The sequence below is a fragment of the Cherax quadricarinatus genome, chromosome 69, assembly GCF_038502225.1.
Source record: "Cherax quadricarinatus isolate ZL_2023a chromosome 69, ASM3850222v1, whole genome shotgun sequence".
In the NCBI taxonomy this organism is placed as follows: Eukaryota; Metazoa; Arthropoda; class Malacostraca; order Decapoda; family Parastacidae; genus Cherax; species Cherax quadricarinatus.
Genome location: NC_091360.1, coordinates 17,757,740 through 17,771,844, shown reverse-complemented (window position 1 = coordinate 17,771,844; position 14,105 = coordinate 17,757,740). Strand labels below are relative to the sequence as shown.

General features: G+C 39.8%; 1 protein-coding gene across 5 annotated transcripts in view; it reads right to left on the bottom strand.

Annotated features, from left to right (window-relative positions):
- The window catches only part of Rs1 (Dead-box helicase Rs1), a gene marked incomplete at its 3' end in the record, with an annotated part of 126,584 nt that overhangs the window by 53,154 nt on the left and 59,325 nt on the right, over window positions 1–14,105 (bottom strand). For all 5 annotated transcript variants that reach the window (XM_070099863.1, XM_070099862.1, XM_053795743.2 and 2 more), the window contains 1 exon segment: window positions 12,859–13,044. In XM_070099863.1, coding sequence (XP_069955964.1) covers window positions 12,859–13,044 — 186 coding nt within the window.

The window sequence follows — 14,105 nt, the reverse complement described above, 5'->3', positions numbered from 1 at the left end:
AAGAGGTGGAGGTAGTAGTAGTAGTAGCAGTCGTAGTAGTACAAGAATTGTATATAATACCGACAGGATGAAATGACACATGCACAACACCCGGGCATCCCCACCGTAGACGTTTCGCCATCCAGCCAGCCACTGGATGGCGAAACGTCCACAACAAAGACAACCAGACGCTGCACATGTGTCTTAATTTCGTCAGTAGTTGTAGTAGAAGAAGAAGAGGTAGTAGTAGTGGTAGTGGTAGAACTGGGAAATAAGGAAGACGAATCCTCATTTCTTCTTCTTCTTCTTCTTCTTCTTCTTCTTCTTCTTCTTCTTCTTCTTCTTCTTCCTCTTATTCTTCTTTTTCTTCTTCCTCTTCCCCTTTCCTCTCTCCTTTTCTCCTCTGGGTGGTCTTTCTCTCTCCTGTCTCGTGTTTCTGTTCCTTCTTCATTTATTTTATTTCACCACTTCCCCTTTCACGCACCTCGGTGCGGTTGCTCTCCCTCTGTGGGTTTCTAGCTCTCTTGCAGTGCTCCCCTTCCTTTGTATTTGACTGGCTTGTCTTCCTTATTTCCCAGTTCTACCACTACCACTACTACTACCTCTTCTTCTTCTACTACAACTACTGACGAAATTAAGACACATGTGCAGCGTCTGGTTGTCTTTGTTGTGGACGTTTCGCCATCCAGTGGCTGGCTGGATGGCGAAACGTCTACGGTGGGGATGCCCGGGTGTTGTGCATGTGTCATTTCATCCTGTCGGTATTATATACAATTCTTGTACTACTACGACTACTACTACTACTACTACCTCCACCTCTTCCTGCCTATATATAGCCGTCCTGCTCCACCTCTGTTAGTGTGACTTTGTCAATGGTCCAAGTCGGACCGAAACGTCGTCGTAAGCTTCTGTCTTTTATGTGCGGGTTATTTGTGTATCGTTCCAGTCACGGTACTGTGCCTTTTTGTTATTTATGTCTAGGCAACTCAGGCCTATCGCGCCAAATTTGAAGGAATGAAAAATAAAACATTGATATACGTTCAGAGTGCTTGCACACATGCATATATCTATGTGTGGACAGTTTAAGCATTAAATTTAGTAATGTGTACAGGAGAAGAGGTTACTAGCCCCTTGCTCCCGGCATTTTAGTAGTCTCTTATGACACACATGGTTTATGGAGGAAGAATTCTGTCCAACTTCCCAAAGGAGATAAGAGGAAATAAAAAAGAACAAGAACTAGCAAGAGAAATAAAAGAAAACCCAGAGGGGTGTGTATATAAATGCTTATACATGTATGTGTAGTGTGACCAAAGTGTAAGTAGCAGCAGCAGGATGTACCTGAAATCTTGCATTTTTTTTTTTCAACAAGTTGGCCGTCTCCCATCGAGGCAGGGTGACCCCAAAAAAAAAGAAAATCCCTGTGTTTATGAGACAGAAAAAAAAGACACCAGTAATCCTACCATCATGTAAAACAATTACAGGCTTCCATTTTACACTCACTTGGCAGGATGGTATTACCTCCCTGGGTGATTGCTGTTTACCAACCTATTACCTAGGACTGATAAAGTTATCCTAGAACATTAACTACAGTATCATTTGATGATGAGTGGATATTTTAAACCTTTCAGTGGCCATCACTTAGAACTATGTCACTGAAGCCAGGATCCCTCATGTAGTTCTATGTCATGAGCTCAGCACACTCAGACAAGCTAGAAGAGGTAACTTTTGGCTTAGATATGAAAGAATGGGCCTGTGCAGTAAGTTTGCACAGCATAAAAAAATCCTGCCCCACACAGTGCATGATGGGAAAAGCAAAACACTAACCGTGTGTATGTTTTACAATAGCGACTTTGAGGTGTTTTCTCGGATAGTTTAATCAGCTGATTCTTGGAATCAATTGATAAAATGGAAGAGATGATTTTGCTTGTTTTCAGGACCAGATGTAGCTTGAAATCAAACTCAAAGTTAGAAATACAGGTCTCCCTCCACATTTGTGAGGGTTAGTGGATCAAGAGCCTTGCAAATGTTGAGAAAATGCAAACGTTTGGTGCACAAATATATTGCAGGGAAATATAATAATAGCATTTACTTAGCCTAACAATAGTGCTTCCTTAACCTACTGAACCATGAACAATCATAAAACATGAAAACATTGTAAAATATAGTACCAGTGCCAGCCCTTTGGTAAAGAAGGTGAGAAAGACTATAGAATTCAAGAAAGAACACGTAGCAGAGTACTAAAGTGGAGGAGGAAGAGAGAGGGGACAATGTGCCTTCTTCAGTAATTCAGTAATTCTACGATATGTATGATACTAAAGCAGCACGAGTCGATAAAGGCTATAGCCAGCGATAAAGTGTAGCATTAACAGTGTAACAAGCAAGCTAAGCGATTAATTGATAGAAAAAGGACAGCACGAATCTAACTCCTCCAATGTTGCTGGAGGTATGTAGGGATACTGAGAACACCACCACCTCTGCTAGGCTTCACCACCACTATGTACGGCTTATGCTCTCAGTGGCCTTTATACACCCAACAACAACAACACAATACCACTCATTAAATTTTTTTTTTTTTCAACAAGTCGGTCGTCTCCCACCGAGGCAGGGTGACCCAAAAAAGAAAGAAAATCCCCAAAAAGAAAATACTTTCATCATCATTCAACACTTTCACCACACTCACACATTATCACTGCTTTTGCAGAGGTGCTCAGAATACAACAGTTTAGAAGCATATACGTATAAAGATACACAACATATCCCTCCAAACTGCCAATATCCCAAACCCCTCCTTTAACCCTTTCAGGGTCCAAGGCCCAAATCTGGAGTCACGCACCAGTGTCCAAGAATTTTAAAAAAAAAAAAAATTGTTATTTTTTCTTATGAAATCGTAGAGAATCTTTTTGTGAAGGTAATAAAACAAAAAGTACAAAATTTGGTGGAAAACTGACGAAATTATGCTCTCGCGAATTTTGATGTCTCAGCGATATTTACGAATCGGCGATTTTGCCGACTTTGACTCCCATTTTAGGCCAATTACATTATTCCAATCAACCAAATTCTTAGCTATTTCACTAGTATTACTTCTATTCTATCGATTGAGCACAAGAAATCGCCAAGTCAACTGTTTCAACTACAAAATAAAGTGATCGGAAATTGTTAATTTGGCCAATTTAACACAAAGTTCAAAATATTCCAATTTCAAAATAGGGTCCAGAATGAACAATGTAGGCATTCCTGGCACTAAACTAACATTTCCTCTGTTCATTAGTTATGTTTTGAGGCTTTACAAATAAATTCCATTTTGATTTTTTATTCACATAATGAATTTTTATTCACACCAAAAAATAGAAGATTTACTGTTATGCAATATTGAAATAATTGTATAAATATCATCACCATATTTGTGAATGTATATTAGACCCACCAGCTGACGTGTATTAGATGTGTGAGGTCGTTTGTTTACTCTTGAATATCGGCAAAAATTTAACATTTCTGCTACTTTGAGCTCAGTTTCAAGCCATTTCCAGTGCTAAAACCAATCAAAATCATCTCTATTTCTGTAATATGTCGTCCATTCTATCAAATGAGACCAAGAAATCGCAAATACAACTATAAAAAACATACGAAAAAACACTGCAAAGTTGCTGTTTTAATCGAAAAATCATGATTTCATTTTTTTTCTCTCATTATACACCGTGTGCTGCAGGATCTGTTTTATGTGGTGCACACATACCACATAGATGTATTCTCTCATATCTAGGCCCAAATGTACCACTCACAGTTTATCAGAGTGAGCTGAGCTCATGGCGTAGATCTACGGTTTGGACCCTGAACGTAAAGCCGTAGATCTACGGTTTGGACCCTGAACGTAAAGCCGTAGATCTACGGGACGGACCCTGAAAGGGTTAAAGTGCAGGCATTGTACTTCCCATTTCCAGGACTCAAGTCCGACTATTTGAAAATAACCGCTTTCCCTGAATCCCTTCACTAAATATTACCCTGCTCACACTCCAACAGATCGTCAGGTCCCAAGTATCATTCGTCTCCATTCACTCCTATCTAACACGCTCATGCATGCTTGGTGGAAGTCCAAGCCCCTCGCCCACAAAACCTCCTTTACCCCCTCTTTCCAACCCTTTCGAGGACGACCCCAACACCTCTTTCCTTCCCCTATAGATTTATATGCTTTCCATGTCATTCTACTTTGATCCATTCTCTCTAAATGACCAAACCACCTCAACAACCCCTCTTCTGCCCTCTGACTAATGCTTTTATTAACTCCACACCTTCTCCTAATTTCCACACTCCGAATTTTCTGTATAATATTTACACCACACATTGCCCTTAGACAGGACATCTCCACTGCCTCCAACCGTCTCCTCGCTGCTGCATTTACCACCCAAGCTTCACATCCATATAAGAGTGTTGGTACTACTATACTTTCATACATTCCCTTCTTTGCCTCCATAGATAACGTTTTTTGACTCCACATATACCTCAACGCACCACTCACCTTTTTTCCCTCATCAATTCTATGATTAACCTAATCCTTCATAAATCCATCCGCCGACACGTCAACTCCCAAGTATCTGAAAACATTCACTTCTTCCATACTCCTCCTCTCCAATTTGATATCCAATTTTTCTTTATCTAAATCATTTGATACCCTCATCACCTTACTCTTTTCTATGTTCACTTTCAACTTTCTACCTTTACACACATTCTCAAACTCATCCACTAACCTTTGCAATTTTTGTTTAGAATCTCCCAAAAGCACAGTATCATCAGCAAAAAGTAACTGTGTCAATTCCCATTTTGAATTTGATTCCCCAAAATTTAATCCCACCCCTCTCCCGAACACCCTAGCATTTACTTCCTTTACAACCCCATCTATAAATATATTAAACAACCATGGTGACATTACACATCCCTGTCTAAGACCTACTTTTACCGGGAAGTATTCTCCCTCTCTTCTACACACCCTAACCTGAGCCTCACTATCCTCATAAAAACTCTTTACAGCATTTAATAACTTACCACCTATTCCATATACTTGCAACATCTACCACATTGCTCCTCTATCCACTCTATCATATGCCTTTTCTAAATCCATAAATGCAATAAAAACTTCCCTACCTTTATCTAAATACTGTTCACATATATGCTTTAATGTAAACACTTGATCTACACATCCCCTACCCACTCTGAAACCTTATTGCTCATCCGCAATCCTACATTCTGTCTTACCTCTAATTCTTTCAATTATAACCCTACCGTACACTTTTCCTGGTATACTCAGTAAACTTATTCCTCTATAATTTTTACAGTCACTTTTGTCCCCTTTCCCTTTATATAAAGGGACTATACATGCTCTCCGCGAATCCCTAGGTACCTTCCCCTCTTTCATACATTTATTAAACAAAAGTACCACCCACTCCAACACTATATCCCCCCCTGCTTTTAACATTTCTGTCAAGATCCCATCAGTTCCAGCTGCTTTACCCCCTTTCATTTTATGTAATGCCTCACGTACCTCCCCCACACTTACATTCTGCTCTTCTTCACTCCTAAAAGATGGTATACCTTCCTGACCAGTGCATGAAATTACTGCCTCTCTTTCTTCCTTAACATTTAAAAGTTCCTCAAAATATTCTCGCCATCTACCTAATACCTCCATCTCCCCATCTACTAACTCCCCTACTCTGTTTCTAACTGACAAATCCATACTTTCCCTAGGCTTCCTTAACTTGTTCAACTCACTCCAAAATTTTTTCTTATTTTCATTGAAATTTCTTGACAGCGCTTCTCCCACTCTATCATTTGCTCTCCTTTTGCACTCTCACCACTCTCTTTACCTTTCTTTTACTCTCCATATACTCTGCTCTTTTTATAACACTTCTGCTTTGTAGAAACCTCTCATAAGCTACCTTTTTCTCTTTTATCACACCCTTTACTTCATCATTCCACCAATCACTCCTCTTTCCTCCTGCCCCCACCCTCCTATAACCACAAACTTCTGCCCCACATTCTAATACTGCATTTTTAAAACTATTCCAACCCTCTTCAACCCCCCCCACTACTCATCTTTGCACTAGCCCACCTTTCTGCCAATAGTCGCTTATATCTCGCCCGAACTTCCTCCTCCCTTAGTTTATACACTTTCACCTCCCTCTTACTTGTTGTTGCCAAATTCCTCTTTTCCCATCTACCTCTTACTCTAACTGTAGCTACAACTAAATAATGATCTGACATATCAGTTGCCCCTCTATAAACATGTACATCCTGGAGCCTACCCATCAACCTTTTATCCACCAATACATAATCTAACAAACTACTTTCATTACGTGCTACATCATACCTTGTATATTTATTTATCCTCTTTTTCATAAAATATGTATTACTTATTACCAAATTTCTTTCTACACATAGCTCAATTAAATGCTCCCCATTTACATTTACCCCTGGCACCCCAAATTTACCTACTACTCCCTCCATAACATTTTTACCCACTTTAGCATTGAAATCCCCAACCACCATTACTCTCACACTTGATTCAAAACTCCCCACGCATTCACTCAACATTTCCCAGAATCTCTCTCTCTCCTCTACACTTCTTTCTTCTCCAGGTGCATACACGCTTACTATAACCCACTTTTCACATCCAATCTTTATTTTACTCCACATAATATTTGAATTTATGCATTTGTAGTCCCTCTTTTCCTGCCATAGCTTATCCTTCAACATTATTGCTACTCCTTCTTTAACTCTAACTCTATTTGAAACCCCTGACCTAATCCCATTTATTCCTCTCCATTGAAACTCTCCCACCCCCTTCAGCTTTGTTTCACTTAAAGCCAGGACATCCAGTTTCTTCTCATTCATAACATCCACAATCATCTCTTTCTTATCATTTGCACAACATCCACGCACATTCAGACTTCCCACTTTGACAATTTTCTTCTTCTTATTCTTTTTAGTAATCTTTACAGGAAAAGGGGTTACTAGCCCAATGTTCCCGGCATTTTAGTTGACTTTTACAACACGCATGGCTTACGGAGGAAAGATTCTTATTCCACTTCCCCGTGGATATAAAAGGAAAAGTAATAAGACCAAGAACTATTAAGATAAAATCAAAGAAAACTCAGATGAGTGTGTATAAATAAACATGTACATGTATGTGTAGTGTGACCTAAGTGTAAGTAGAAGTAGCAAGACGTACCTGTAATCTTGCATATTTATGAGACAGACAAAAGACACCAGCAATCCTACCATCATGTAAAACAATTACAGGCTTTCGTTTTACACTCACTTGGCAGGACGGTAGTACCTCCCTGGGTGGTTGCTGTCTACCAACCTACTACCTATATATATATATATATATATATATTTTTTTTTTTTTTTTTTCAACAAGTCGGCCGTCTCCCACCGAGGCAGGGTGACCCAAAAAAGAAAGAAAATCCCCAAAAAGAAAATACTTTCATCATCATTCAACACTTTCACCACACTCACACATTATCACTGCTTTTGCAGAGGTGCCCAGAATACAACAGTTTAGAAGCATATACGTATAAAGATACACAACATATCCCTCCAAACTGCCAATATCCCAAACCACTCCTTTAAAGTGCAGGCATTGTACTTCCCATTTCCAGGACTCAAGTCCGACTATATGAAAATAACCGGTTTCCCTGAATCCCTTCACTAAATATTACCCTGCTCACACTCCAACAGATCGTCAGGTCCCAAGTACCATTCGTCTCCATTCACTCCTATCTAACACGCTCACGCACGCTTGCTGGAAGTCCAAGCCCCTTACCCACAAAACCTCCTTTACCCCCTCTCTCCAACCCTTTCGAGGACGACCCCTACCCCTCCTTCCTTCCCCTATAGATTTATATGCTTTCCATGTCATTCTACTTTGATCCATTCTCTCTAAATGACCAAACCACCTCAACAACCCCTCTTCTGCCCTCTGACTAATACTTTTATTAACTCCACACCTTCTCCTAATTTCCACACTCCGAATTTTCTGCATAATATTTACACCACACATTGCCCTTAAACAGGACATCTCCACTGCCTCGAACCGTCTCCTCGCTGCTGCATTTACCACCCAAGCTTCACACCCATATAAGAGTGTTGGTACTACTATACTTTCATACATTCCCTTCTTTGCCTCCATAGATAACGTTTTTTGACTCCACATATACCTCAACGCACCACTCACCTTTTTTCCCTCATCAATTCTATGATTAACCTCATCCTTCATAAATCCATCCGCCGACACGTCAACTCCCAAGTATCTGAAAACATTCACTTCTTCCATACTCCTCCTCCCCAATTTGATATCCAATTTTTCTTTATCTAAATCATTTGACACCCTCATCACCTTACTCTTTTCTATGTTCACTTTCAACTTTCTACCTTTACACACATTCCCAAACTCATCCACTAACCTTTGCAATTTTTCTTTAGAATCTCCCATAAGCACAGTATCATCAGCAAAAAGTAACTGTGTCAATTCCCATTTTGAATTTGATTCCCCATAATTTAATCCCACCCCTCTCCCAAACACCCTAGCATTTACTTCCTTTACAACCCCATCTATAAATATATTAAACAACCATGGTGACATTACACATCCCTGTCTAAGACCTACTTTTACCGGGAAGTATTCTCCCTCTCTTCTACACACCCTAACCTGAGCCTCACTATCCTCATAAAAACTCTTTACAGCATTTAATAACTTACCACCTATTCCATATACTTGCAACATCTACCACATTGCTCCTCTATCCACTCTATCATATGCCTTTTCTAAATCCATAAATGCAATAAAAACTTCCCTATCTTTATCTAAATACTGTTCACATATATGCTGATGACACTGTGCTCTTGGGAGATTCTGAAGAGAAGTTGCAGAGATTGGTGGATGAATTTGGTAGGGTGTGCAAAAGAAGAAAATTAAAGGTGAATACAGGAAAGAGTAAGGTTATGAGGATAACAAAAGATTAGGTGATGAAAGATTGAATATCAGATTGGAGGGAGAGAGTATGGAGGAGGTGAACGTATTCAGATATTTGGGAGTGGACGTGTCAGCGGATGGGTCTATGAAAGATGAGGTGAATCATAGAATTGATGAGGGAAAAAGAGTGAGTGGTGCACTTAGGAGTCTGTGGAGACAAAGAACTTTGTCCTTGGAGGCAAAGAGGGGAATGTATGAGAGTATAGTTTTACCAACGCTCTTATATGGGTGTGAAGCGTGGGTGATGAATGTTGCAGCGAGGAGAAGGCTGGAGGCAGTGGAGATGTCGTGTCTGAGGGCAATGTGTGGTGTGAATATAATGCAGAGAATTCGTAGTTTGGAAGTTAGGAGGAGGTGTGGGATTACCAAAACTGTTGTCCAGAGGGCTGAGGAAGGGTTGTTGAGGTGGTTCGGACATGTAGAGAGAATGGAGCGAAACAGAATGACTTCAAGAGTGTATCAGTCTGTAGTGGAAGGAAGGCGGGGTAGGGGTCGGCCTAGGAAGGGTTGGAGGGAGGGGGTAAAGGAGGTTTTGTGTGCGAGGGGCTTGGACTTCCAGCAGGCATGTGTGAGCGTGTTTGATAGGAGTGAATGGAGACAAATGGTTTTTAATACTTGACGTGCTGTTGGAGTGTGAGCAAAGTAACATTTATGAAGGGATTCAGGGAAACCGGCAGGCCGGACTTGAGTCCTGGAGATGGGAAGTACAGTGCCTGCACTCTGAAGGAGGGGTGTTAATGTTGCAGTTTAAAAACTGTAGTGTAAAGCACCCTTCTGGCAAGACAGTGATGGAGTGAATGATGGTGAAAGTTTTTCTTTTTCGGGCCACCCTGCCTTGGTGGGAATCGGCCAGTGTGATAATAAAAAAAAAAAAATAATAATATATGCTTCAATGTAAACACCTGATCTACACATCCCCTACCCACTCTAAAACCTCCTTGCTCATCCGAAATCCTACATTCTGTCTTACCTCTAATTCTTTCAATTATAACCCTACCGTACACTTTTCCTGGTATACTCAGTAAGCTTATTCCTCTATAATTTTTACAGTCTCTTTTGTCCCCTTTCCCTTTATATAAAGGGACTATACATGCTCTCTGCCAATCCCTAGGTACCTTCCCCTCTTTCATACATTTATTAAACAAAAGTACCAACCACTCCAACACTATATCCCCCCCTGCTTTTAACATTTCTGTCATGATCCCATCAGTTCCAGCTGCTTTACCCCCTTTCATTTTACGTAATGCCTCACGTACCTCCCCCACACTTACATTCTGCTCTTCTTCACTCCTAAAAGATGGTATACCTCCCTGACCAGTGCATGAAATTACTGCCTCTGTTTCTTCCTTAATATTTAAAAGTTCCTCAAAATATTCTCGCCATCTACCCAATACCTCCATCTCCCCATCTACTAACTCCCCTACTCTGTTTTTAACTGACAAATCCATATTTTCCCTAGGCTTTCTTAACTTGTTTAACTCACTCCAAAATTTTTTCTTATTTTCATTAAAATTTCTTGACAGTGCCTCTCCCACTCTATCATCTGCTCTCCTTTTGCACTCTCTCACCACTCTCTTTACCTTTCTTTTACTCTCCATATACTCTGCTCTTCTTATAACACTTCTGCTTTGTAAAAACCTCTCATAAGCTACCTTTTTCTCTTTTATCACACCCTTTACTTCATCATTCCACCAATCACTCCTCTTTCCTCCTGCCCCCACCCTCCTATAACCACAAACTTCTGCCCCACATTCTAATACTGCATTTTTAAAACTATTCCAACCCTCTTCAACCCCCCCACTACTCATCTTTGCACTAGCCCACCTTTCTGCCAATAGTCGCTTATATCTCACCCGAACTTCCTCCTCCCTTAGTTTATACACTTTCACCTCCCTCTTACTTGTTGTTGCCACCTTCCTCTTTTCCCATCTACCTCTTACTCTAACTGTAGCTACAACTAAATAATGATCCGATATATCAGTTGCCCCTCTATAAACATGTACATCCTGGAGCCTACCCATCAACCTTTTATCCACCAATACATAATCTAATAAACTACTTTCATTACGTGCTACATCATACCTTGTATATTTATTTATCCTCTTTTTCATAAAATATGTATTACTTATTACCAAATTTCTTTCTACACATAGCTCAATTAAAGGCTCCCCATTTACATTTACCCCTGGCACCCCAAATTTACCTACTACTCCTTCCATAACATTTTTACCAACTTTAGCATTGAAATCCCCAACCACCATTACTCTCACACTTGATTCAAAACTCCCCACGCATTCACTCAACATTTCCCAAAATCTCTCTCTCTCCTCTACACTTCTCTCTTCTCCAGGTGCATACACGCTTATTATAACCCACTTTTCACATCCAATCTTTATTTTACTCCACATAATCCTTGAATTAATACATTTATAGTCCCTCTTTTCCTGCCATAGCTTATCCTTCAACATTATTGCTACTCCTTCTTTAGCTCTAACTCTATTTGAAACCCCTGACCTAATCCCATTTATTCCTCTCCACTGAAACTCTCCCACCCCCTTCAGCTTTGTTTCACTTAAAGCCAGGACATCCAGCTTCTTCTCATTCATAACATCCACAATCATCTCTTTCTTATCATCTGCACAACATCCACGCACATTCAGACTTCCCACTTTGACAATTTTCTTCTTCTTATTCTTTTTAGTAATCTTTTCAGGAAAAGGGGTTACTAGCCCATTGTTCCCGGCATTTTAGTTGACTTTTGCAACACGCATGGCTTACGGAGGAAAGATTCTTATTCCACTTATATATATATAATATATATATATATATATATATATATATATATATATATATATATATATATATATATATATATATATATATATATATATATATATATATATATATATATATATTATATATATAAGTGGAATAAGAATCTTTCCTCCGTAAGCCATGCGTGTTGCAAAAGTCAACTAAAATGCTGGGAACAATGGGCTAGTAACCCCTTTTCCTGAAAAGATTACTAAAAAGAATAAGAAGAAGAAAATTGTCAAAGTGGGAAGTCTGAATGTGCGTGGATGTTGTGTATATATATATATATATATATATATATATATATATATATATATATATATATATATATATATATACACACACACACACACACACACACACACACACACACACACACACACACACACACACACACACACACACACACACACACACACAGCCCTTTTCCTTTTCTTCTATTTTCTTAGTAGTTCTTGTTATTGTTTATTTCTTATCTCCATAGGTAAATGCAACAGAGTTCTTCCTCTGAAAGCCATGTGTGTCATAATAGATGACTAACATGCCAGGAGAATGGGGCTAATAATCCCTTCTCCTGTATACATTATTTAAGTTAAAAAGAGAAATTTATTTTTATTTTTGGGCCACCCTGCTTTAGCGGGATATGGCCAGTTTGTTGAAAGAAGAAAACAGTGTATCAAAACAAGTATAAAGGGTGGGGGAAGTGAAGTGGCAGCATTGATGGAAAGATACAGGCTGCAAGGTTGAGGATCACCAAAGAAAATCCATAGAACAGTTGGGAATGTCAGAAAAAGAGGCCAACAAAGTAAGCATGTTAAAATGTCTGTTAAGTGACAGTGAGTAATCTAAATCTTGCATCTCTTCATCAAATATTTAATTTATTTTTATGAGGAGGTCTGTTAAGCCTTAATCAAACAGCCAAGAGCTCCTCGTAGAGAGGTCACCTTTGACTTACACTCACAGCAAGAGAAATTTTTCCGTTCTTTCTGAAAGAAAATACCAGCACAAATATGCAATGGTAATGTTCTACTCAAACTGACCTCAACACTGTCTATGCTGAAGGAAGGGGTGTTCTGTAGATGATCTATCAACCGTCCTGGTGTAGCTATGACAATATCTGGAACCTTCTTTAACACTGCTTCTTGGGTTCGAAGGTCCAGACCACCAACAGACATTGCAACATCAATATGGGAGAATTTAGACAACTCCTTTGAAACCTGAAATACCTGTGAAAGCCAAGAAAGAAAATTATTTTTAAACCAAAAGAAAATTAATTTTAAGATAGCTCTTACCAGCCATCTTGAAAGGTAGAGTCTTACAAGCCCAATGGCAAGAATTTGTTGAAAATTTAAAGGTAAATTTCATTATGGTGATGGTGTCATTATATTTGTCATTAACGCAAGCATCAAAATGTATTTATTATTTACTAAATGTGAACGATACCATAAGAAAACCTATGTTCCTAAGAGGGGTATGTGTATGCATGTACAGCCCAGTAAAGTACTTTTTTTTTTTTTCAACAAGTCGGCCGTCTCCCACCTAGGCAAGGTGACCCAAAAAGAAAGAAAATCCCCAAAACGAAAACACTTTCATCATCATTCAACACTTTCACCTCACTCATACATAATCACTGTTTTTGCAGAGGTGCCCAGATGCAACAGTTTAGAAGCATACAGTGGACCCCCGCATACCGTTGGCATCACATAACGTTTAATCCGCATACCGATACATTTTATTGCTAAAATTTTGCCTCGCATACCGCTTAAAAACCCTCTCACCGCTGTTCGTCCGAGACGCGTCCAATGTGCGCCTTAGCCAGCCTCACATGTTCCGCCGGTGGCATTGTTTACCAGCCAGCCTCCGCGGTAGCATCCAAGCATACAATCGTAACATTTCGTATTATTACAGTGTTTTTGGTGATTTTATCTGGAAAATAAGTGACCATGGGCCCCAAGAAAGCTTCTAGTGCCAACCCTACAGCAATAAGGGTGAGAATTACTATAGAGATGAAGAAAAAGATCATTGATAAGTATGAAAGTGGAGTGCGTGTCTCCGAGCTGGCCAGGTTGTATAATAAACCCCAATCAACCATCGCTACTATTGGTGGTACAGCTGCTGCTGCTGCACTGTCAGCTGCTGCTGCTGCTGTAGCACTGTCAGCTGCTGCTGCTGCTGTAGCATCGTCTGCTGCTGCTGCTGCTGCTGTAGCATCGTCTGCTGCTGCTGTAGCATTGTCTGCTGCTGCTGCTGCTGTAGCATCATCTGCTGCTGCTGTAGCACTGTTGTT